The following is a 26,390-nucleotide window of genomic DNA, read 5'->3' as shown; positions in this document are numbered from 1 at the left end:
CTACAGCCCAACCATAGGGTCAGGTACACAGTCATAATAACTAATGTCTGTTGAGCACTTATTATGTGTCATACACTATTAAAGCACATTTTATACACTAATGGAGTCATATGAGCTAGATATTCTTAATATCTGATAATTATGATACAGAGTGATTTTCTAATTTCACCATTTGTTCTACATTTATTAGTTGTCATTCTACAGTAAAAAAAAAAAAAAAAAAGAGCTTTCCCTTCCTCCTCATTGACTATATGGACTCTTGGAATCTTAATGTACAATGGGTGATAGTCCGTTAATGTCATTATTCATGTTGATGTTCATATTGACTCAGATTTTTTTTAATTTATGTATTGATTCATTTTTTTGTTGCACTGGGTCTTTGTTGCTCTGCGTGGGCTTTCTCTAGTTGCGATGAGCAGGGGCTGCTCTTCATTGCGTTGCATTGCAGTGCCCAGGTTTCTCTTTGCAGTGGTTTCTCTTATTGTGGAGCAGAGGCTCTAGATGCGCAGGCTTCAGTAGCTGCAGCATTTGGTCTCAGTAATTTCAGCAAGTGGGCTCGTAGTGGTGGCACACAGGCTTCAGTTGCTCTGAGGCATGTGGAATCTTCTGAGACCAGGGATCGAACCAATGTCCCCTGCATTGGCAAGCAGATTCTTGTCCATCTTCCCCAGAGAAGCCCATCTGTACCATGGCCTCAGATTTTAAAGCCAGCATTATAACCACTGTACCATACTGCATCCTTTGCCATGAGATATTTTTCTCACTGCCTGCAGTTAGTTTGCCCATCTCTAACAGCCTTTTTGAACCTTCTTAACTTTTCATCTTCTGGGAAGTAGGAAGACTAATGACAGTCTTTTCCAAATTATTTGTAAACTATATAAGTAAATTACAATAAAAGATAGAAATGGTAAGGACCTAACAGAAGCAGAAGATATTAAGAAGAGGTAGCAAGAATACACAGAAGAACTATACAAAAAAGATCTTCATGACCCAGATAACCACGATGGTGTGATCACTCACCTAGAGCCAGACATCCTGGAATGCAAAGTCAAATGGACCTTAGGAAGCATCACTATGAGCAAAGCTAGTAGAGGTGATGGAATTCCAGTGGAGCTATTTCACATCCTGAAAGATGATGCTGTGAAAGTGCTGCACTCAATATGCCAGCAAATATGGAAAACTCAGCAGTGGCCACAGGACTGGAAAAGGTCAGTTTTCATTCCAATCCCAAAGAAGGGCAATGCCAAAGAATGCCACACAATTGCACTCATCTCACACGCTAGTAAAGTAATCCTCAAAATTCTCCAAGCTAGGCTTCAACAGTACGTGAGCTGAGAACTTCCAGATATTCAAGCTGGATTTAGAAAAGGCAGAGGAACCAGAGATCAAATTGCCAACATCCACTGGATCATCAAAAAAGCAAGAGAGTTCCAGAAAAACATCTACTTCTGCTTTGTTGATTACACCAAAGCCTTTAATTGTGTGGATCACAACAAACTGTGGAAAATGAAAGAGATGGGAATACCAGACCACCACACCTGCCTCCTGAGAAATCTGTATGCAGATCAAGAAGCAACAGTTAGAACTGGACATGGAACAGCAGACTGGTTCCAAATCGGGAAAGGAGTACATCAAGGCTGTATATTGTCACCCTGCTTATTTAACTTATATACAGAGTACATCCTATGAAAATGCCGAGCTGGATGAATCACAAGATGGAATCTAGATCGCTGGGAGAAATATCAATAACCTCAGATATGCAGCTAACACCACACTTATGGCAGAAAGCGAAAAACTAAAGAGCCTCTTGATGAAAGTGAAAAGCAGAGTGAAAAAGTTGGCTTAAAGCTCAACATTCAGAAAACTAAGATCATGGCATCCAGTCCCGTCACTTCATGTCAAATAGATGGGGAAACGATGGAAACGGTGACAGATACTATTTTCTGGGCCTCCAAAAATCATTGCAGATGGTGACTGCAGCCATAAAATTAAAAGATGCTTGCTCCTTGGAAGAAAAGCTATGACCAACCTAGACAGCAGATTAAAAAGTAGAGACATTACTTTACCAACAAAGGTCTGTCTAGTCAAAGCTGTGGTTTTCCCAGTAGTCATATATGGATGTGAGAGTTGGACTATAAAGAAAGCTGAGCGCCGAAGAATTGACGCTTTTGAAGTGTGGTGTTGGAGAAGACTCTTGAGAGTCCCTTGGACTGCAAGGAGATCCAACCATTCCATTCTAAAGGAAATCAGTCCTGAATATTCATTGGAAGGACTGATGTTAAAGCTGAAACTCCAATACTTTGGCCACCTGATGGGAAGAACTGACTCATTTAAAAAGACCCTGATGCTAGGAAAGGTTGAAGGCAGGAGGAGAAGGGGACAACAGAGGATGAGATGGTTGGATGGCATCACCGACTTGATGAACTTTAGTTTGAGTAAGCTCTGGGAGTTGGTGATGGACAGGGAAGCCTGGTGTGCTGCAGTCCATGGGGTCGCAGAGAGTTGGACACGACTGAGCGACTGAACTGAACTGATAAGCAAATAGTCTCCAACTAAAAACCTGACAGTGTCTGCTGTGAATTACATATCTGACTTTTAGATGTGGATTTTAGCTGCTTAGAGACCCTTCTCATTTCTCTTGAGGATCATAATTCATAGCCTGGATAAATTGCCTATAAAAGGTAATTCTTAAAATCTTTTTAGGTGAGGGGTATTAGAGTCAGGAGACTCACTTGACCATGTTACTTATCTATGAGGACTGTGCGTGTGTGTATGTGTGTACATGGGAGTTACTGAAATTCATTCATCCATTCAGCAGATAATTGGGCCAGGTCCTGTGCCTGTTGAAGGTTGTGAAATTCAAACCAGTTAATACAGGGAAAACCAACAACACTACTGACTACAGATACTGAAAAACTTAACAACAGAGAGAATCTAAGATTACAGTTTGGCTTTTTAATAGTTACAATAATTAGAGTAATTTTTAAATTTTATTTATTTATATTTGGCGACATGTCACCACATGACTTGTAGGATCTTAGTTCTCTGACCAGGGATTGAACCCAGACCCTGGTAGTGAAAGCACCAAATCCTAACCACTAGATCACCAGGGAATTCCCTAGAATAATTTTTTTTTAAGTCCAGCTTCACTAGTAATCAAAGAAATGCAAATTGAAACAGTGATGTGATTCCATTTTCTGTCTAACACATTTTCTGTGTCCAGAGTAACACACTATGAAAAATTTAAAAAATGCCCTATTTGATGAAAGGGCTCCCCTCATAACACAGTTTGTAAAGAATTCTCCTGCATTTCAGGCTACCCTGGTTTGATTCCTGGGTTGGGAAGATCTGCTAGAGAAGGGATAGGCTACCCACTCCAATAGTCTTGGGCTCCCCTTGTGGCTTCAGTTGGTAAAGAATCCACCTGCAATGCAGGAGACCTGGGTTCAATTCCTGGGTTGGGAAGATCCCTTGGAGAAGGGAAAAGCTACCCATATTCTGGCCTGGAGAATTTCATGGACTATTGCAAAGAATCAGACACAACTGAGTGACCTTCAGTCACTCACTCACATTTTGATGAAAGGAAGGCACAATAGTTACTCTCATCCTTCTTCTTTTGATAGTAGAAATAAAAATCACATTCTTTCTGAAAGGCAATTTAGTAACATTTATCAAAAAGCTTCAAAATGTTTATAGGTTTGATCTAGAAATTCATTTCTTAGGAATTTATTCAAAGGAAATTGTTAAAGAAATATTACAAAATAATTATTTTATAGTTGGAGATTGGCTAAATGAAGTATAGACAAGCCTTATGGTAGAATACTGTGCAGTCATTAAAAACAATGTCATAGACAATTATATAATACATGGAAGAGGTATGTATATGTTTAGGAAGAACTGTTATATGACCCCATTTTTTTGTAAATAAAAATGTGCATACGTTGGAAAAACTGGAAAGATGTTATATATTCTAAAACAGTTTTTTATTTTTGATTAGCTGTATTTTCTAAATTTCTTATAGTGAACATGAACCTTTTTTCTTAGAAGAAAAAGTGGGGGGAAGTATTAGCAGGAACATCACATAAGGGAAACTATCATATAAAGAGCACTTCCTGGGTCAAGCACTGTGGTTGGTGCTCTATAAATTCACCTAATCTAATCTCACTGTGGAGCCTCCTGCCTCTCTCCTTCTCCCTTCAGTCCATTCTCACTTGGCTATAGGAGTGATTCTTCTAATAGCAAAGATTTAGAAGAGAACACACCAAACTATAAATAGTAATTACTCCTGGAATTTAGATTGAGGAGGTGGCTATAAGAGAAGACTTTGATTTTTCAGTTTAATATTTCAATATGGTTTGTACTGTGTGTGTATACACATACAAGTGGGGAGGAAAAGCTTGTGTTGCCATGTCACTTCCCCTTTAAGCCCTTCAGTGGCTTAGCTCATCTCCCACTTCTCTTCCCCTTACACCCTCTGCTCCAGGTCCACTTTCTTCAGATGAAACTTCGTGTTTTTTTGCCTCCCAAGATTTGTGAATGCATTGGGTCCTCCCACTTCACCAACCTGGATCTGGTTATTCAGCCTTTCAGGTCTTTAATATCACATTCCCCGGGATGCCTTTCTTGATCCCCTCCCTTGGTTTCCCACCATACATGGTACTTTTCCCATCACAGCCTCCATCACACTTTGCTAGAATTTTGTGGTAAATTGTTGTCCTTCCCTGAAGAGGCTGTAAGCTCCCTGAGGTCATGGACCCTAGCACCTAGAACAGTGACTTGGACATAGTAAGCATTTGATAAGTAGTTGTTGAATAAACACTTCATATTTTATAGTTGTGGATCCTGAGCCTTAGGGAGGTGTTAGATAACTTGTCCAGAGCCTCTCAGCCAACTTTGTGTCCAGAGCCAACTTTCCTACCCTTGTGTTCGATACTTGTAAAGTTCATGTTCTTTCCACTGTACCACTCAGGTGAACAGAGGCAGAGCCAATCCCTAAACATGCCTCAGAATTAGAGTCTTTACTTCCTGGACCTTTCCTGTTTGTGACACTTAATGTCTGTCTGATTTCTTCCAGTGTGGTGCAGGTCCTGCTTGCAGCTGGTGCTGACCCAAACCTCGGGGACGATTTTAGCAGTGTATACAAGACCGCCAAGGATCAGGGAATCCATTCTTTAGAAGGTAAGTGTGGATTACTGTGCTGTTCTGCGGGCTCTCCTCCCTGCGGCTTCCAGCAGCCGTTCTCCGTGCCAGTTCTGCCAGCAACTCAGGTGAGAGCCTGCAAGTCGCTCATCCTCTGGGGACTCATGGATAACCCAAAGGCTTGGGGCAGATCCCCTTCACAGCCCCCTCTGGCTCTGTAATTTATGTCACTTCAGGTCTTAGGGAATAAAATAGAGGCCTGATTTCATAACTGAGGAGAGGGGTAGGAAAACCTTTTAACTGGTGTTCTGCCAAAAGTGCCTCAACCTGTGGAGTCTCAGATGAGTGGACAATGAAGCAGGTTTCCATAAGATAATTAAGGCAACTGTGTGGAAAGTGGATTTATTCTTCCTCTGCTTCCTGTGGACTTAGCCTGCCCCAGCCCTGCCCCAGGACTAGAAACCGGCTTTACTGGTTCCCTTAGCCTCACAAGTCCCTCCACACTACCCTGAATACTATTTTTTCTCCCCCTCCTGTATGTGGAATATAGTCCTCTCTCTAGCACTGGCCCCTCGACTTACTCAGTGATCCAGGACAAAGAGGGGACCTCCCCTGTGCCTTGATGTCTGTGCTTGTAAAATGGAGTGGTCATCATTGCCGTGCTGGGGTACTGTGTGGGTGACTGCTTGGACATCTCCAGAGGAAGGAGCCAATGTGCACATTTGCCAGGGCTTGGTCACATCTGTTGGAAGGTACCTGGGCAAGTTAGTCTGAATTGCCTCTGGTGAGTAGTTTTTCGAAAGTGGAATTGAGAAGAGGGCAGGTTGATTTGACTGCAGACAGAGATGAATATTTTACGTTTGAGCTTTGCTTGTCCAGATTGACTCTGCTGCCCACCCATTATCCTGGCTTACTCACAGAGCCTGAGATTCCCCTCACTTTCCAGCAACAGGACAGCTAAGCTGAGGCTGCTTTAGAGTTTGCAATGATGCCAGGAGAGACAGCCTTGCTGACTGTTCGAGGGTCAGAACATTGACCTGAGGGGAGGTTCAGCAGAGGGAAGAAGTATGCTCAGCAGACTGACGTGGGTGTGTGGTAGCCTAGGGTGGAGGTGTCATTGATGCCCCAGCAAGGTTTCTCATATCAGTAGCATGAGAAAAATGTCAAAAGCAGCAGAGCATTACTACCCAGGTGAAGTGTGAAGTTGCCCTCCCCTGCCTCTCCACCTCTGAACCTGTTCTTCTCTGTCATGCTCCCTTGCTGTAGCCCGATCCTCCACAGAGCCGTCTCTGCAACCTGTCCTCTGCTGCTCCTTTGAATGTTCTCTAAATCTTAGCCTTTTATATGGTTATTTGAACTCTGATCTGCTCATATGTCTTTTCTTTCCTCGTGAGCTGACAGTTCAATGTGCAGGCTGTGACCTCTGCCACCTTGGATTCCTCACTGAGCTGGGGGAATTATATTCATTTTGTTTGCAGTCGAGGAGAATTTCATGAGTGCCAGACTTGTCCTATATTTGCAGCCTGATGTGTGGGAACTCAGCTTAATGGCTGTCTACCATTCACTCAGATGCAGCATTGCTACCCTCAGCTCTATCTTCTGTTTTGGTGCTTTCACCAAAAAGCAAGGAGGAGCATTTGCTGAGGGGCAGGGCCAGGTAGAAGGGAAGGAATTATTCAAGGGCCTTCTTATCTGCTCTTGGGATCCAAACACCACCCAGTAAGCATTTTTGATTTCACAGAATCTCAGTACTGTGAAGCCATCTAGTCCTGCCTCTGCTGCCACCCCTGCATTTCAAGTTTGAACCTTTATGTTCTGGGGCTTCCCAGGTGGCTCAGTGGATAAAGAATCTACCTGCAGTGCAGGAGTTGCAAGAGACGTGAGTTCGATCCCTGGGTCAGGAAGATCCCCTGAAGGAGGGCATGGCAACCTGCTCCAGTATTCTTGCCTGGAGAATGCCATGGACAGAGGAGCCTGGCAGGCTGCAGTCCATAGGTCACAAGAGTCGGACACGACTGAAGCGACTGAGCATGCGTGCACCTTTGTGTTCAGCTTTCCAGGTTGACGCTCATATTCAGCATTCTAGATCAATGGTCAACACACTTTTTCTGACAAGTGCCAGATAGTAACCATTTTAAAGCTTTGTGGGCCAGTTGGTCTCAGTTGTGGCTATTTAGCTTGGCCATTGTAGCATAGAACATAATGTACAAGTGAGTGTACATGGATGTGTTCCAATAAAACTTTATTTACAAACGTTGGCAGCCGGCTGGATTTGGCCCATAGGCTGTAGTTTGCCGACTTTGTTTTAGATATTTTCTTTTTTCTCTCCTTCCTTTCTCCTTTCCTTCCTCCCTCTCTCCCTTCCATCCTCTCTTCTATCCTTCCTCCCTCCTTCCCTCCCTTCCTTGCTTCCTTTCTCTTTCTTTGCCTTTTTAATCAACCTCCTTTGAATTTTTTTAACTCTTGTGCTAGCCAGCCTACATTCTAGGTAGGTGGGCAATAGAAATATGGAACAGACTAATATATCTCTCATGAAATGCAGACCAAAATATTAACTATCTCTTAATTTATATGATCTGCAAATTTAGTGAATAAGCTTTCTATGGATTCATTTACTTATTCAAAAGTAATTTTAAAAAATTTTATTGATTACTTTCCTATCTAGCAGGGACTGGTCTCAGCACTGTTAGACAAGCAAGGTCCCTGCCATCATGCACTTCATGTGCCAGTCTTTGATTACAGTGTTTATAAGGACTCTATTAAGTACAGAGCCCTGGAACTCATTCATGATCAGGAAAATTTAGAAGCATTATTCAACAGTCAGAATTGTAGATCCTCCAAACTTCTTTCTTTTCTAGCCTCCATTTCTCCCATCTTGTCTGCAAAATTGTAAGAGATTCTCTCAGATTTATTGCTGAAATAAAAACATGTTTAACATTTGTCTTAATTTGTTGCATAGGAATCCTCGCCCAGCAAGATGTTAGGTTATTCAGGCATGGTTTTGTATTATCCCTAGCAAACCCACACTGGTGCCAATAATCACCTAAGTGTTTCAGAACCATTAAATATAAATAAATTCTAGATTTAAGCAATAACTATCAACAATCATTCATAAGTTCACTGCTCTGTGGCTTGCAAGATCTAACTCGTAGCTTTTTCTTTGTTTTGAATTCCAGGCTGCCTTTGCTGGCCATGGTTTTCTGACAGTTCCTCTGATTTTCCCTGGTGTGTCAGTGTGGATGTACTCTGCACTTGGACTTCATGTGCTCTGCTTTCTGACTCTGAACCTGGGGAGTGACGGTCCTTTATAATCATCTCAGAGTTCTCCTCTCCTTACCAGCCTAAGCCTTTAGCTCCTTGTTAAACATACTTTTCTTTCCTTTTCCCATTTAGAAATATCTCATTCATTCATCCATTCAACCAGTATTTATTGACTGCCCAGTGTATGCAAGTCACTGTACCCAGCTCAGGGTCATTTTCACTGAGGAAGTAGACAAAAGCAAAAGAGTCCTTTTTTTTTTTTTTTTTTTAATTGGATTGACTTTTTCATGGGAAACTACCTGACCTGGTGATATGTGAGGAGGTTAAGGAGAAGAGTTACAAGCCCCTTGCCCAGAGTGTGTGTAGGCAAATTCATAGGAAAGTTCTTCAGTATTGGAGCATAGAGTCCGTGCCATCTAGTTCACTAAATTTCTAATAGATATTTCTGTGGGGCTCAGCCTGTGGTCAGTACTGAGGGGAAGTGTTGAGTTATAGTTTGACTTTGGCAAGACCTCCCTAAACCCCTGTAATATATCCCTTGTCTACTTTTTCAGTATTATTGTGAAGTTGAAGAGATGTGATGTGTGAATCATAAAGTATTCTGCAGTTACAATTGCTTATTAATCTGGTTCACTTATAATTGAGCATGTACTTCCTGAGTGCCAGGCACTCTGCCAGATGCTGGGAATAAATTAAAAGGAATATATATGATCTGCTCTCTCAGTCAAGTAATAAGACAGACCTATGAACAGGCATCACAGTGCAGAATGATAAATGCAAAGGTAGATAGATGTACAAAGGATATAGGTAGCACTTGTATAGGTAGTGATGCCCTCTTCCTGAGGGCAGACTGGTGTCTGGGAAGTGTCACAGGGTAAGTGACTTTGAATTGAGTCTTAAGGTTGAGTCAGAGACTGCCAGGCAGGCTAAACGGGATGGACTTTCCAGGCAGAAGGAACAACACATGCAGAGATAAGGGCTAAGTGATAGCAGGTGGAATCATCTGCCACAGTGCTAAGAACAGCTAGAAGTAAGACCATAGTAGGAGGCAGGGTTCTACGTGGAAAGGACCCTGTAAGGCAATTCTAGGGAGCTCATAGTGTTTTCTAAAGGCCATTGAAGGATTTCAAGTAGGGGAATGCTCAGTTTACATTAACAGTTTAGATGGACTGTTCTCAGGGGATGGGGATGAGTTGGAGAGGAGAGGTTAGCAGTGGTTCTTAATGTTTTGATCCCTTTGAGAACTGGATGAGAAACCATGCTCCTGTCCCTCAAAATGCACTTCTCACTTCTGGGGATTTCTAAAAGAAATATTTGGGAGTGGAGAGAAATAGACATTCGAAAATATTAGGAGGATATTAAGTATTCGGTGGAATGTGGGAATTGATGGAAAAGGAGGCACCTGTCACCTTGGTTTCTGTTTTGGGCGAACCATTGGATGAGTGGGTCTGGAGTTCAAAGACATCTGGCAGCATTGGCTTGGTAGTTAAAATAATGAATGTGACTGAAACTGCCTGAAGAAAGGAGTTAAAGCAAAGGGATAGGAGGACAAGTCCCTCACTCAGGATACCAGCGTTTAAGATGTGGGGAGGAACGAGGATCCAGGCAAGGAGACCGAAAGGTATTGGAGAAGTTGCCTGGTTTTATTCTCTCAGAGAGGTGCTCTGTGTCTGTCCTGCCTGCTCAGAATGGGCACAGCCTAGAGAGAAAAGAAACCTCTTTGCTGCTGAGGCTTTGCTATCAGCTGCCTCATTCACCATTCCTGGTGAACTGCTTCTCCTGTTTGATATTTGGTATTTCTCTAGCAAGAAGCCTGCTCAGCTGGCATGTTACAGTGTCTTCCACTCTTGTCAGAGTTGGTGTTTCAGGGTAGAGAGCAGGGCTGTTGGTGCAGGTGTTGGTGCAATAAGGCTGTTGGCCTTATTAGCTGACTAATTCTCTTCTTTTCAGCTCTCGGAATGGCATCTTCAGAGGCACAGTGATAACCTGGAGAAAGGCTAGGCTTCAGAGCCAGGAAGTTATGGTTCACTTAAGCTCTGTCACCAGTCATGTGACCTTAAGCCACTTGAATTTTGGTTTTCTCATCTATAACATAGGGATAACAATACCCATCCTAAAGAGCCGTTTGAATGACTAGAAATAGTCACATGTAAAGCACAGTGGCATATGAAGAATTTCTCTGTGGAGCTGAGTCTTGGCTCAATGAAAGGCAGGAAATTTGCCATTGAGGTACTGAGCAACTCACCACTCAAGGGGTACTGACAGAGGCTGGCTGGCCGCCCATCAGGGATTCTGTAAAGGGTCATTAGATTATATTGCTTCCAGGTTCCTGTCAGCCATGTGATTTCCAAGGTTCTAGAAACTTTAGGCTTATCTTCAGAGCAAGTAATGTACTTTGAAGTAAGATTCGAGCCAGGCTTTGGATAGTGGAGAGAGGACAGAAAAAGAAAAGATATTCTAAGCAGGGATCACGCTTGAGCAAAGGCACAGAGGGGACACATGGAGGGGAGCTTGGAGATTACAGCTGCTTCTCTACCACTTCGTCCCCTGATCCTGACATTCTGTGCAGTGCCTTGAGCCCCAATCTAGGAGAGTCCCACTTGTAGCTGGCTGCTGGGTGTGGGCCCCAATCCTCAGGTGGAGGAGGCAGTAAATTAGTGGTAACAGTAAACAAGTCACCCAGTCAGGGATGCCCCTGGCTGCTTGTAAGTAACTGTTATAAACCTTGGGTGTCTGGGGCTGTCAGAAATGCATGTGAGCACTCTGAGCGCCTCTCATATACACAATTAAAACAATAAAACACGGCAGAAACGTAGCCAGAGCAGGCTATAAATCAGCTTCTCTTCTCAGCTCCAAGTGGCGGCTGAATAAAGATGAGTTGTGCAGAAGCTGGGTTGGCACAGGGCCCTTCCTGGGATAGGGCCCTGCTTTGCCCAGCTGGACCTGCCAAGGCCAACCCTAACCCCACCCCCAGCCTGGGTGGCCCTCTTCCCATAGCTCGAAGGGCTGCAGGTCCTGGCCTGCTCCAGCTGACCTCCCCATCTCTGTGTCTTCAGATGGGGGACAGGACGATGCAAGCTGGCACATCACAAACCAGTGGACAAGTGCCCTGGAGTTCAGGAGATGGCTAGGAGTCCCCACTGGCGGTAATGGAACTGCTCTCTATATTTTTTCCTCTCCCCAGGACATTGCTAAGGCGTAATCTTACCTTAGCTCATCTATTCAATATAAGTTAACACCCAGCACCCACTGCATGCCCAGCCCTACCCAGGCACAGCAGAGAGAATCTGTGCCCTTGGAGACAAACTCAAATGGGAATAATAATGGTCCCAAGGACATAAGAATCACCTATCTCAGAGTCCAAAGAGTGGCTTGGCCATCACCTGTGTGACCTTGGGCAATTCTCTCTCTCTCTCTCAGCCCTGATTTTCTCATCTATAGAGAATAAGATTTTTTACACCATAGATGTAGCTTGTCAAAAACACAGATTCCTGCCCCATTCCCAGATCCTGAGATTTTTATTCAGTGTGTCTGGGGTTGGACCTGAAATTTTGCATTTCTAACAGGCTCCCACTCTTTGAGTAGATGATCTAGGCTATTTATGCTTGAACTGCTTTTAAAAAATACATCTGGACCTTCTCCCTGGAAGAGACTCTTTTTTTCACTTTAAGTTTCATTCCTAGAGAGTCTGTGTGCTTAAGCATGGTATTATGGGTGTACAGAACACTTAATAGCTGTGACACCTAGGGCAATTTTCTGTACCTCTTAGAGGCTCTGTCTCCTTATTTGTAAAAAAACATTAGTGGGAGAGTTAGAAGTAGTATGTTTATCCTTAGCCTAAAACCTAGAACATAGGAGGAATTCCATTAATGTAAATTTCTGTTTTTATATCATCATCATTATCGTCATCATACTCTTATAAAACTTTATTCAGTGTCTCTGACACAGCCTTCCAAATGCTTCAGTGTCTCTACCACAGCCTTCAGTGGTAGCAAACTGTTATCTGTGAAGAGCCAAACATCTTCAAGTTCAAGGAATGGCTTGGCCATCACCAGTGTGACCTGGGGCAATTCTCTTTATCTCTCTGAGCCTTGATTTTCTCTTCTGTAGAGAATAATATATTCTATACCATAGCCTTATTACCAAGATCAAATTAAAATACTTATTAAATACTTGAGAAAATACAAGGTATCATACACATATAAGGTGCTGGCAATAATAATAATAAAGATTGATGACACGACCAAGACTATGTTTGATAAGGTTCCAGTCAGAGATGCTGATAACAAGGACTATCAGAGCTCAAAGAAGAGAATCTGTCTGAAGCTTCAGGAAATAAAATGGTATTTGAGCCTTGAAGTATAAGAAGGTTTTATAGAGCAACTGAGTTTTATAGCAACTGTGTGTGAATTGCTTCCCTGGTGGCTCAGCTGGTAAAGAATCCACCTGTGTGGGAAACCTGGGTTCGATCCCTGGGTTGGGAAGATCCCCTGGAGAAGGGAACAGCTACCCACTCCAATATTCTGGCCTGGAGAATTCTGTGGACTATAGTCCGTGGGGTCGCAAAGAGTCAGACATGACTGAGCGACTTTCACTTTCACTTTTTTCAGAGAAGGGCCTGTATTATGTCCAGAATTTTCAGAGGTGGGAAACGGAAAAAATATATTTCAGGGCAGCAAGTAAACTTGTTAGGGTAAAGCATCCATACAGCAGAAGATTCATTTTAGAGGGTAATGAGCAGTAAAGGTGCTGCTTTAAAGTGAGTAGGCTGGGGCCAGATCCAGTTGCTTGGACTTAATCTCTTAGGCAGAGAGGAGCCTTGCAGGTCCTGGAGGAGGGGTACTACAGGAACTGACTCCTTCCACGGTAGAGAAGCAGGGGGAAAGTGATAATAATAAGATGATGATGATAATAGCTGCAGCAGCAGGTTGCATATATTGGTACTTAATTTATTGCATGCTCACAGTCGCCCTGTGACGTAGGCACTGAGGGAAACTGAGGCAGAAAGATGATGTCAAGTGCCAGCAGAACCATCTCATGCTCTTTAGAGAACCCAGCACCTGTGTCAGCCAATATGCCACACTTGGCTAAAGACCTCTGACTTGTCCAAAGTCTTGGTAAATTTGGGGATCTGCCAGGCCAAAAGCTATTTGGGCAAGTTATTATTTTTAATAATGTCCCTGCCTCTTCCTCATCATTGTCAGAGCCTTGTCACACCTTCAGTACCAGTGGTTCTACAAGTCATTTCTCAGCAGTGTCAGTCCCTGTAGAGTCACTTGAATGGACAATGTACTATCTATCCATTAGGCCTTTTGGCCAACTTCAGGATTAAGTATAGCAGCCAGTTAGGTTAATTGTTTCCATTCTTTTCACCCTCCAAATCTATATATATGTTTGACTAGGAGGAGATAGACTAGTTGACATGTTTTATTAAAAAGAATAAATTTGATGCATTTATAAAAAATAAGGCCAAAATGGGATGGGGTGGCAAAGAACTATAGTCTTGCAATTTTTAACTGATTTACATATTTTGTATATAAATATTTTTTCATCAAAAGTTCCAAATCAGGGGTGGGTCCCACACACCACACAAAATATATTAGAGACATTTATATGGATAGCAGGAAGGGAGACAGAGAGCTGAAATTTTCCAGGCACCCAGTGATTGATGGGGGCTGAGGCTCCCCCTGACGCTTTATTGAGTTTCCGATGATTATCTCTCGCCGAGACATTTTTTACAGATGACGGTCGAGCTGTCACAATGGACCATGGGGGAAAAAAACCAACAATAATAACACTTTAATCTTTTTACTGCACTGCTCCCTAGTATCTCAGATTCATCTTCCCTGACGCACGCAGTTCATTATTCTGCCCCTCCCTGGATGGGAAATAAAGGGAAATAAATATATATGTAGACACACTTACCCACATACATACACACACACTGAGTGTATATAAGAGACCACCCCAGAACCAGAGAGGTGCAGAATTTATTGTTCTTTTTGCAAGTGTTGAGGTTTATTAGTAGAGATGCTGGGTTGACTTGGAATTGGCTATTAATTACAGCATTTTGTATTTGTTTTTTATTGCAAGTTTTTAGCATCTTGAAGAAAAGGCAGAAGAGAGGCAAGCAGGTGTAGAGATGGGGAGCATACAGGGACCAAGTCTGGCCAACTGAGTAGCGTGGCTGGCGAAGGGGACAGGCTCCTTCCTCTTATTGTGGCCCTGCCCAGAGGACCCCCGGACCTGGAAGAATCCTGCTCTGGTCAGGATCAGAGTAGGGGCAGGGGGATGGGAGATGGTGAGCCCAGGGTAATTATAGGACAAATCACAGGGCTCTAGATACCAGGGAGGATTAGGAGAGATGGGAAGTGGGGGAAGTGTTGGTGGGTCTCTAGCTAACAGTATAACAGATAACAAGTAACAGATTCCTAAGAGTTTGCCCACGTTTAGATTTTGGTTATGTGCAGGTGAGACATGGGCTCTGGAAAGCTCTACCTGAGTCTGTGGTCAGATGAGTGTCTTAGGCCAGAGAGGATGCCACCCTGACTGTCTGGGGTCACAGGCAGGGTCAGCAACCTTTCATCTTAAGGTTCCAGGCCAACCTTCCTGCTCTCCCCTTCCTCTTCGTTGGGATGAGAGAAGATGGGCTTGGGGGTCCCTACATGGGAAGGCTGCCCTTGACGTGTCTCCAATAGAGTAAGTGCTAGCCCAGTCTTCTCTTAAATTCATCAAACCTTTCTGAGCTTCTGCTATGTGTCAGGTCTCATCTTACACTATGATAAGGTATAATGAGGTAAACAGGGTCCTGTTCTTAAGGAAAAATCTTCTAGTCTGTGGGCAGGGAGCATGGTGTTTGTGAGAACCATTTTTAAGTGGAGTCTAGCCTTCCAGCCATAGACCAGCCTAGATGATCATTCTCTAGGTGAAGGTCAAAGAGATCTGTAAGACATAGGGTCTTTCAAGATCCTCTTTTCTACTTGAAGAGAAGTATTTATGGAACACCTGCAATGCTCAAGAGTGTATGCATGAAACAGTCTGAAAATATAAAAGATTATGTAGGAGAAAATGTTAACTAATTTGATGTGGACTGCGCAATACTAGAAGGCAGAGAGGAGAGGGAGATCAGTGAAAATCAGACTTCTTGAGTTGTAAAGAATGGGTAAAACGTAGATAAACAAAAGGAAGAAATAGTGAAGCTGTGGTATCACATGGAGAAGAGAGTAAAAGCCTTGGAGGTTAACAAACTAGCTTGGTTATTGACTGCCACCATGGCCAGAAATAAGCTACATAACCTCTCTAAGTGCCAACTTCTTTTACTAAATAAGAATAATAACATCCCAGTGTGATTCTCTCAAGGAAGATAGTTGTAAAGTTCCTTGCACAGCACCTGGCACATAGTAAGTGCTCAGTAAATGGAGGCCATTATTTTCTTATTACTCTGAGTTTTAAACACACACACATGACTCTTAGTCCTGGGATATTAGCCTTCAGAACTCACCTGTTACCCTCCACTAAGTAGAAAATGGGCTCTCTGCAATGAGCCTGACCTGTCCTACAGTGTTACCATAAGAGGTGGTTCTGGCCGTGGTTAGAGTGGCATCAGAAAGAGGAAAGGGGGACTTTACTGGTGGTACAGTAGTTAAGAATCCACCTGCCAGTGCAAGAGACATGGGTTCGATCCCTGTTCTGAGAAGATCCTACATGCTGTGGAACAGCTAAACCTGTGCGCCACAACTGCTGAGCCCGTGCTCTAGAGCCTGTGAGCTGCAACTACTGAGCACATGTGCTTCAGCTGCTGAAGCCCGTATACCCTAGAGGCTGTGCCCTGCAACAAGAGAAGCCTGAGCACCACAAGGAAGAACAGCCACTGCTCACCACAGCGAGAGAAAGCCCCCACAGCAGCAAAGACCTAGTGCAACCAAAACTAAATGTGGCAAATAAATACGTAGATTTTTTAAAAAGAAGAGGAAAGCGCACAATAATAAATTTATTACCATGTATTGCACCTTAGTACATGCTGGGCAATGTGCTCGGTTCCTTACACTTTTTAATAGAACAGCTTTATTGAGATTTAATTTACATACCACATAGTTTACTCGTTTAAAGTGTGTAATTCTGTGGTTTATAGTATATTCACAAGAACTGTGCTGCTCTTACCACAATTTTAGAACATTTTTCATTCGCCCCATAAAGAAACCTCATACCCGTTATCAGTCATTCTCCACTACTCTTAACTCTCTCTAGCTCTAGACAACCACTAATCTACTTTCTGTTTCCATAGATTTACAGTTCATATAAATGGAATCATACAATATGTGATCTTTTGTGGCTGAATTCTTTTTGACTTGTTTTCAGGGTTCGTCCATGTTGTAGCATGTATCAATACTTCATTCCTTTTCATAGCTGAATAATATTCTATTGATGGCTATACCACATTTAGTTTATCCACTTATCAATTGAGAGACATTTTGGTTCCTTTGACTTTTGACTATCATGAATAATGCTGCTGTGAATGTTTTTGTACAAGTTTTGTGTGGACATAGTGTTTTTTATTTTCTTGGGTGTATATCTAGGATTGCTGGCTCATATAGTAACTCAATACTTAGCCTTTTGAGGAACTACGAGACTGTTTTCCAAAGTTACAGCACCAATTTTACATTCCCATCAGTCATGCAGGAGGGGTCCAGGTTCTCCACGTTCTCAGCAGCACTTGTTATTGCCTGTCTTTTTTGCTTTAACCTTTCTAGTGGATGTGATGTGGTGTCTCATGGTTTTGATTTCCATTTCCCTGATGGCTGATGATGTTGAGCATCTTTTCATGTGCTTTTAGGCCATTTGTATATCTTCTTTGGAGAAATACCTTCTCAGGTTCTTTTTCCATTTTTAAATTGGTTTTGCTGTTCAGTCTTGTGAGGTAGGGTGATGATTTCTATCTTGCAGATGAGAAAACAGATTCTCAGAGATGTTAATCTGATCAAAGTCGTACAGTGAGTTTTGCTTACCAGTCTGACTGACTCTGACCTTTATGCTCTTTCTGATACACAGTGCTGCCTACTGAGGATTCATGGTAGGATCCTTTCATGGCGGTGGGGAGTTCTCACTAGCAGGAAGGGAGGAGTTAACAGTTTATTTAGAGACATTAGGACCAGGTAGGAGAACCTCTGAAAGTCAACAGGGGAATGTGGATATATTAGAGGTTACAGAACAGGGGAGGATATATTAGTTTGAAAATTACATGTTAGTTTATACCATTTCCTAGGTATAGTCATTTCCTGTGCCCCTCACTGTATCACATCATTTCAATATTCACAGCAATACAATTTATAAATATCAGTGCTCCCATTTTATCAGGGAGAAATTTGAAGCTCAGAGGTCTGGAATAATTTTCCAGCATCACCAGGTTTAGAATCCGGGTCTTTCCAGCTCAGTATTCTGAACTCTTCCCTTTCAGCGATACTTCGTAAGAGATTCTTTCAGTGTTATTTGCAGCATTTATAAGCTCTTCAGGGCAGGGCCTCTTTATTGCCATGGCCCAGCCCATGGAAAGTGTGCAATACTTTGCTGGATAAACAAGGAAACAGACTAGAGTATATGGTACAGGAAGACCTAATTCAAGTTGGATTTTGGCAGGGAGAGGAAATTTGAGTGAGACATGAGAGGTCTCCAGTATCCCAAGACTTGGTGTCTTAGGGGTCTTTGCTTTAACTTTCTACACATGGGATTTGGGGAAAACATTCTGGTGCCCAGACATCCTTGGCTTCCCTAGAGCGGGATCAGGCATTTGGAAATGGGATGGGTCTGGCCAGCCTTGCATCTTTCTTGTGATTATGGTTTCAGTGTGTCTGCCCTCTGATGCCCTCTTGCAACACCTACCATCTTACTTGGGTTTCCCTTACCTTGGACATGGGGTATCTCTTCACGGCTGCTCCAGCAAAGCACAGCCACTGCTCCTTACCTTAGAAGAGGGATATCTCCTCACTGCCGCCCCTCCTGACCCTGAACTTGAAGTAGCTCCTCTCAGCCCTCCTGCGCCAGCGCGGCCGCCGCTCCTTGGACGTGGGGTTGCTCCTCTCCACCGCTGCCCCTGACCTCGGGCGTGGGGTTGCTCCTCCTGGCTGCTGCCCCTGGCCTCTGGCGGCGGGTAGCTCCTCCGGCCTCCATCCTTGAGAATTAGAATGGGAAGGGCCCTCAGAGATACCCACGTGATTCTCATGCCACTAAAGTTGATGAGCCATGGATGTGAGAAAACCTCTTCACTTTAAAAATAAGGAATCTGGGACATGGAAAGATTGAAATACATAGCAAGTGTTAGTGAAAACCGTTTTTAAATCCAATTCACTTTTCTCCTGGTCTTTTGTTCTTGCTGTTCCTCATGCTGCTTAATTTGTCAACAAAAACTGTTGCCTGCCTGTAGCTTTCAGGACAGAGTCCAAACCCCTTTCAGGATCAGGCCTCTGCCTGGGCAACCTCATCTGCGCCCATGGCTCCACCCGCCTTCATTCAGCATTCCAGGTTCATTGGAGGACCAGTTTCTTGTACAGACAGGTAATGCAATTTCACCCACTGTCATTTGCAAACACTACTTCCTTTCCTGGAATGCTCTTCTCTACCTCGTCCTCCAGACAGTTTCTATCTGGGGAGATTCTTCCCCAAGTCGCCTGACATGTGTCCATCTTTGCTGCCATCAGACTGTGTGCACACATGCCTCTCATAACACTCACTGTGCTGAGGTGCTCAGCGGTGGCATGCTCCAGGGCAGGGGGTGAATGGGGGCACCTCTGTGCCCATGGCTGAAGCTGCGTGAAGTACTGAAGTGATGCTGGGTGGAATAATATAGAAAATGTTATGAACTAGTTTCTGTCATCCATGAGGAAACTGGGGAGTCAGAAGGGAAATTATAACACAAAAAGGTATTACACAAAGTGTTGTAGGCAATAAACAAACAAGTGGTAAATAGATACACATGATCAGCTTGACAAGCTTCCAGAGCAGAGCTGGGGGACAGGACCTCCTGGAAGATGAGGCCTTGAATTGGACTTTGAAGAACAGGGAGGGCTTAGAGAGGAAGGAGGGCCATCCAGGCTGAGCAAGAAAATAAAGCCTTGCCTACCCCAGGGACAGTGATCCAGCGAAAGGAGTCCCCCTCTTGACCCATCCCCTGGCTAAAGCAAGCACCAGAGGCAGAGCCAACAGTGCCCTCAGAAGCTGAGGAGGCAGCTTGGTGATGCAGGAAGAGTGAGGATTTAGCAAGGTAGTAGATACACAACACCTCATGGGAAGGAAGCTGAGAGCCCAGAGGCTTCCTCCTGGAGACTCTCCATAAGAACTTAGCTTAGTCCCTGAGCTTCATGCCAGGTGGGCTGATGCAGGGGTATGTGAGGATTGAGCATGTGGGCACTGGCAGAAGCTGTGCAATATGGAAGATGGAGCCAGGCCAGCTCAGGACCGATTAGTCATCTGAGTTGGGCAGGCCCAACCTTTACCTCTGTCTCCTCTGTTCAATAGAATAGTACTTGACCTGTCTGTCTTAGGCTGACCTGGGGTGAGAGGACAATTGCCTTGAAGCGCTCTCTAAACCCTTAAGTGCTGCACAAATGTAAGGGTTCTCCTCATGTTCATCAGGTGAGTCGTAATGGATCCCCCTCATGGAGACATGCTCCTATTTTTAAAAGCACTCCATGGCAGTAGATGACACAAGTTCCTGGGTGTGGCATGTAGAGCCTGAGCTTGAGAAGAGATTGTTAGCTAGGGTTGCCTTTCCTCCGCACAAGGCAATGATAATAAAGCTTTTGTTACTGGGAGACCACTCATTTTGCCTCACTTAGTTTTTTTCAGAGTCTCCTCCAATAGACTTAGCAATGTGAGGACAAGAACCATGTGTGATTCACTTTTGTATCCCCAGTGCCAACCCCGGGGGAGGAAGCAGCATTACTAAATGTTTATGGTAATATTTTTTAAATCTGTTATCAGATTTGATTCTCATTTATTATTCAAATTATTGCTTGTCATGCCATTTTACAGGTAGAAGACCTTAGTAAGTAGTAGAGCTAAGATTCAGGACTATGTGAGTCCTTTACCTTCGATTACTGTTTCTCATCATGTGAGGCAGTGATTTGGGGGCAGGAGGGCGTTGTCTTGTTTTGTTTTGCAGTTTCAGCAGTGCTGGCTAGTGGCCAGGCTATAGGGAGGGCTTCGGGGACCCCTTTCACCTCTCCTGACTCCTTGACAGTGCTGAGTGCAGGAAATCCTGCTGTGTATACATCAGCTGCACACCTGCCACGGCTCTCAGGCTGACCCTGGCCACAGCACCCCAGCACAGACTTTGCAGCCTCAGAAGGATGACAAAGTAATGCTGTGTCATTCTCTCTGTGGCCTCAGGGGTGAAGGGACAGGGATGGCTGGTCTGGAGGGGAAGCAGGAGCTTGAGCCCATCTCCCCCTGTGCTGGAGATGGGCTGGTGAATGTCTTTGTTGGGAAGGGGATGGTTCACTGGCTGAGGACCAGCTGTACACACTGGGTCTCAAAAGACCACCGTGGTGGCCAGCTGGTGAGCTGGCCCTGAATGAGTCACTTTAGCTTCTGTGGGTTTGCTTCCGCTTTCTCCACGAGAGCAAGTAAGAATATGCTGCACACACCTCCTCTTTCCCACCTTTAGACACTTTTTTTTCTGACAGAGATCTAATGATCTGGAGGTTTCAGTAAGATCTCCTGGGACAGGGCTTCTAAAACTGGGTGACTTACTGCTAAGAACACAAAAGGGTCTAGCTGACCTGGACAGGGTCCTAGTTCCACCACTGACTGGCTGTGGCACCTTGCTCTATTTCAGCTTCCCCATCTGTAAAATGGGGAGAGTGAACTTCCACCTCACAGGGTCATTCTGAAGTAAATAAGTAAAGGGAATTCTTTACATGTTGTTATGCACTGTTCAGTTCCAGAGTGTTCCATGGAACACCAGTGCTGCAGGGTTTTAACAGGGGGTGGGTAGAGAGGCTGCCGAACATAAAACTGCTGAATAATAACCAAATTAGGGCTTCTCTGGTGGCTCAGTGGTAAAGAATCTACCTGCCAATGCAGGAGATGTGGGTTTGATCCCTGGGTCAGGAAGATCCCCTAGAGAAGGAAATGGTATCCCACTCTAATGTTCTTGCCTGGGAAATCCCATGGACAGAGGAGCCTGGTGGGCTACAGTCCATGCAGTCACAAAAGACATAGCAACTAAACAACAACCCCAAATTAAATAGATGGTTCTTACTCAGAGCTGTGCCTTTTGGAGGGGAAAAGTATATGCAGAAATTCCCAGACCTTTTATTGTAGAGAGAGTACACTTTTGGAAGCACAAGACTAGACAGTAAGGATAATAACTGACAGTGGCTAAGAGGTACTCTTAGGTCCTGTTCCAAGCCCCTTTACTCACAGTGTCTCATTTAATCCTTATGATATCCTATGAGAGAACATGTTAATCATCTGTACTTACAGGTAAAGAAACTTGGCACAGAGAGGTTAAGTAAGTTACCCAAGATTACACAGTCAGTAAAGTGAGAACTGGGACCCAAACACAAGTGATCTGGCTCCAGAGCTCACTTATTTAACAGCTATACTCTCCTTTCTCCATTAAATCCTGTTGGCTGGTGGTATTATTATTATTCCAAAACAAGGTAATAGTAGGACCTTAATTATGTATTATGTATGCACTTTCTGATTCAACAAGTGTTTGTCAAGCATATATTTATGGCCAGACAGTGGGGGTATAACTGTGGGGAAGACAGTCACACTTCCTTTCCTCATTGTGCTTTTGGTCTAGTGGGTAACATAGGTAATCAGGTGATTGCAATGGAATGGGTAATATATACTGTAATTGGGAGATGCCTGAAGTGCTAGGGAATCTCTTGGGAGGAATAACTACCTCAAACTTAGCAAGAATCACTGGAGGAAGTGACTTTTAATCAGAGGCCTGAAAGTGAATTGAAATTAGTCAACTGAAGGAGAGAGAGAGGGAAATGGTCCAGGCAGTGGAATAGTGTTTTCAAAAGCTCAGAGGCTAGAAAGAGCATTAGGAAGGGGATGGTGAGAGATGAGACCTCAGAGGGGAGCAGGGGCTCTCTTCATGGACATTCCGTATTAGCTGGTCTGTGACACTGCCACTATGCTGATGTTTGTCCCTGAACCAAATAGCCCAGCTGTGCCCTTTGAGCTCTTGTGCTTTTTATGGTAAGTATCCCATGTATAACTCTGTCTCACACTTACTATTTGTCCATTCAGTGGTCTGATTCTTGCATCACATGTTAACTTCTTAGAGTCAAGAAGGGTGTCTTGTTCATTAGTGTATCTCCAGAAGTTTCCACCATGCATGGTGTTCATTAAGGATACATTTTGAATGGATGCTATCTTTTCTTTGTAAAATGGGTTATCCCCTTCCTGCTTTCTTGAACCAACTGTCACCTTTCCTCATGTCCATCACTGTAGCTAGCAGTCAATGTCCTGGGTTGCAGTTCAGTGGTGCCTGCTGGCTCTGGGGGCTGTGTTCTCTGGCTTCCTCTTTCAGGTTTGTGTTGTACTGTTATTTTCCCGCCCTGCCTAGTGAGCTCTGGACTGTAATCCACATACTTGATTCTGAAACCTTCTTCCCAGCCTTCTAATCTGCAGTAGGCTGGAAACAAAATCCCTTACCATGATTTGATAAGACTGTTCTCAACTAAGAGTTTGAGTTAATCTTTGAGTTAGGTCCTGCATGAGAAACATGCAGATACCATTGCACATTGAACATATATATTAGCTAATCAGAGGCCTTCTTCCTGTTTACCCTACTCCAGGAAAGGTCAGGTAACACTCCAGGGGTGGCGGTCATCAGTTGGGAGAGCCTCTGACTGGTGCAGAAGAGCTGATGATTCACCAGACCAGAGGAAAGTGTGGTCTGTTCTCCAGTTACACACTCCAACAACTTCATTTTGACCAAACATTTGAAATACTACCACCTAAGCCATCTTATCTGGGTGTTATCTACAAACCTCAGGCCGATCTCTGTTAGGGCAGGTTCCCTAGGGAGAATGCTGGCACCTTCACTTGAGCAGGGAAAGAAGAGAGAGTGTAAGCCAAGGCTAGGACCAGAACATCTGGGCTCTGATTCCTTCATTTGCAAAATGAGAGTGAAAGCATGATGTGATGGGGAAATAGCATGAGGACTCAGATTAGACCTGGGCTCTAATCCTCATGCAACCGCTTATTAGCTGTATGACCTCTGTACTTTAGCTTTCTCATCTATAAAACGAGAATTATAATGCCTGTTTTCCTGGTGGCTCAATCAGTAAAGGATCCGCCTGCAGTGCAGGAGACCCAGGTTCAATCCCTGGATTGGGAAGATCCCCTGGAGAAGAAAATGACAACCCACTCCAGTATTCTTCTCTGGAGAGTCCCATGGACAGAGGAGCCTGGTGGGCTACAGTCCATGGGGGTCATAAGGAGTCAAACATGATTGAAGGCTAAGCAACAAGCACTGTATAAAGTAGTTAGGGGAAGAATTATATAGATTGTGTGAAGTGACCGTGTCAGCCAAAGAGCAGAGAAGGTCAGTTGTTGTTGTTGTTCAGTTGTTCATTTGTGTCCAGCTCTTTGCTACCCCATGGACTGCAGCACGCCAGGTTTCTCTGTCCTTCACCATCTTCTGGAGCTTGCTCAAACTCCTGTCCATTAAATCGGTGATGCCATCCAACCATCTCATCCTCTGTCATCCCCTTCTCCTGCCTTCAGTTTTTTCCAGCATCAGTGTCTTTTCTAATGAGTCAGCTCTTTGCATCAGATGACCAAAGTATTGGAGCTTCAGCATCAGTCCTTCCAATGAATATTCAGGATTGATTTCCTTTAGGATTGAGTGGTTTGATCTCTTTGCAGTCCAAGAGATTCTCAGGAGTCTTCTCCGACACCACGGTTCAAAGGCATCAATTCCTAGGCACTCAGCCTTCTTTATGGTCCAACTCTCATATCCATATGTGACTACTGGAAAAATCATGACTTTAACTAGATGGACCTTTGTTGGTGAAGTAATGTCTCTGCTTTTTAATACACTGTGTAGGTTTGTCGTCGCTTTTCTTCCAAGGAGCAAGCATCTTTTAATTTCATGGCTGTGGTCACCATCTGCAGTGATTTTGGAGCCCAAGAAAATAGTCTGTCACTGTTTCCATTGTTTCCCATCTATTTGCCATGAAGTGATCTAGGTGATATCTCTAGGTTTAGGAAGAATCATGACAGTCTTCTGGCTTTGAGTGACTTTTCAATAGGAAGTTCAGTTTTGTAGGAGGAGGAAATGCATAAACTCCATTCCAAGACATCTTGGGAAAGAATGGCTTAAGAATTGTCTGGTGCTTTTGACTACACAGGCAAGGTTCTCTCTTGACTGAATTACATGTGTTTATCCAGTAGGAGGTAGGAGGAGCCTGCCCTCTGCAGGCCCTGTGCAGTGGACTCAGGAAGGAGCAGGTACAAGTAGGTAGGACCCAGATTCCACCTCCAGTGAACTAAGCTCAGGAAGGAACATAAGGCAAGTACTCTGACAATTTCTACATGAGGCAGAAAGAAACCCCATCACCTTCGCAGGATAGATATTATTCTATAGGGTCTTAATTCCTAAGGAAAGGCCCCAGAATTTAGGTAGCCTTCCAAATATTGTCCATACTGGGACTGTTGAGGACAGCAAGCATAAGTCATGACTACCCAGATGAACAGGGACGTGTGTGATCACTAACCCAGAGGGTCCCGTAAAGTGAGGCAACTGGTTTTAGGTTCTTTTGTATCAATTTAGAGAGAGAGAGAGTCACTAATAATAACACTTGAGTGAGCCTAGGGGTTTTTGGTTCTTTGACACATGAAATACTTGTTCCCTTAGCCTTCAAAAAATGCTCACAGTACATTTATTAAGGGAAAAAAAGCAGATTACAAAATTGCAATATAGTAGATTCCAAATTTGTATGATATACATGTAGGATATATATGCAGGTATCTTCTACATATACCAGAATATTAAATGCCATTTCTCAAGTTGCTGAGATAATCATGCTTTTTCTCCTTTATATTTTCCTGTAGTTTCAAATTCTTAATGGCTTTTATAAATTTAAAAATCCTTTACAAAATATTAAATATTAGATTGTAAACATCTTCAGAGCACAGAGGAGGCATGTTACTGTTCTGCTAAGAACAGCCTCTGTCTGCCTCCTGACTTGTCCTCTGTCTTGCCCTTGCCTGCTTTTCTTCACCCTTCAAGACTCTCATCTTTTGAGATCCTTTCTTCATGCCCAAATTGAGCTAAGCTCCCTTCTGGCTTTTTATATCATCCTGTTATATAATAGCATTTATCTCAGGCAATACTGTAAACATCAGTTTATTGTCTGCCTCCTTTGTCAGGTTAGGTCAGGGACCATATCTGATTCATTTCTATGTCCCCAAACGAATCCTATCACATAATAGATGTCAGTAAACCTTTGTGGAATTAACCGGGCTCTGTTTTACTTCCTCTTTCCCGGCACAGATGGCCAGGCACATAGTAGGTGCCATCATTTGTTTAGTAAGGAAGTAGATGAGTGAATGAAGGAATAAAAATGCCAAGAGGAAGAAAGTGAGATTGGTGGCTCTTGGCATTTGTTGCTAATGAAAGGGTTTGTGTTGCTGTCCCCCTAGTCCTGGTCACACGAGAGGATGACTTCAACAACCGGCTGAACAACCGCGCCAGCTTCAAGGGTTGCACAGCCCTACACTATGCTGTCCTCGCTGATGACTACCGGACCGTCAAGGAGCTGCTTGATGGAGGTGAGAGCATGGGTGAGTGGGGCGGAGGGCTTGGTTGTCAGGAAGTGTGAACTTAGCCGCCTCTCTCCTCCAGAAATGCCAAGCTTCCCCAAAGCCTTATTGCCCCCCAGAGCTGGAAAGCCTCAAAGGTGCTGGTACTCTGTGACACTGGCCACGTGCATGTGGGATTCAGCCTCATGTGGCTGGAGTGTGTG

At 43.8% G+C, this 26,390-nt stretch overlaps 1 protein-coding gene across 1 annotated transcript in view; it reads left to right on the top strand.

Annotated features, from left to right (window-relative positions):
• CLPB (caseinolytic mitochondrial matrix peptidase chaperone subunit B) overlaps positions 1-26,390 on the top strand; it is a 140,217-nt gene that overhangs the window by 46,995 nt on the left and 66,832 nt on the right. Inside the window, exons 4-5 of the mRNA XM_052652598.1 lie at positions 5,075-5,178; positions 26,068-26,196. Coding sequence (XP_052508558.1) covers positions 5,075-5,178; positions 26,068-26,196 — 233 coding nt within the window. The remainder of the gene's footprint in view (positions 1-5,074; positions 5,179-26,067; positions 26,197-26,390) is intronic.

The sequence above is a fragment of the Budorcas taxicolor genome, chromosome 15 (assembly GCF_023091745.1).
Source record: "Budorcas taxicolor isolate Tak-1 chromosome 15, Takin1.1, whole genome shotgun sequence".
NCBI classification, from domain to species: Eukaryota; Metazoa; Chordata; class Mammalia; order Artiodactyla; family Bovidae; genus Budorcas; species Budorcas taxicolor.
Note: the sequence above shows the minus strand (reverse complement) of the source record. Positions and strands in the feature narration are given on the sequence as shown.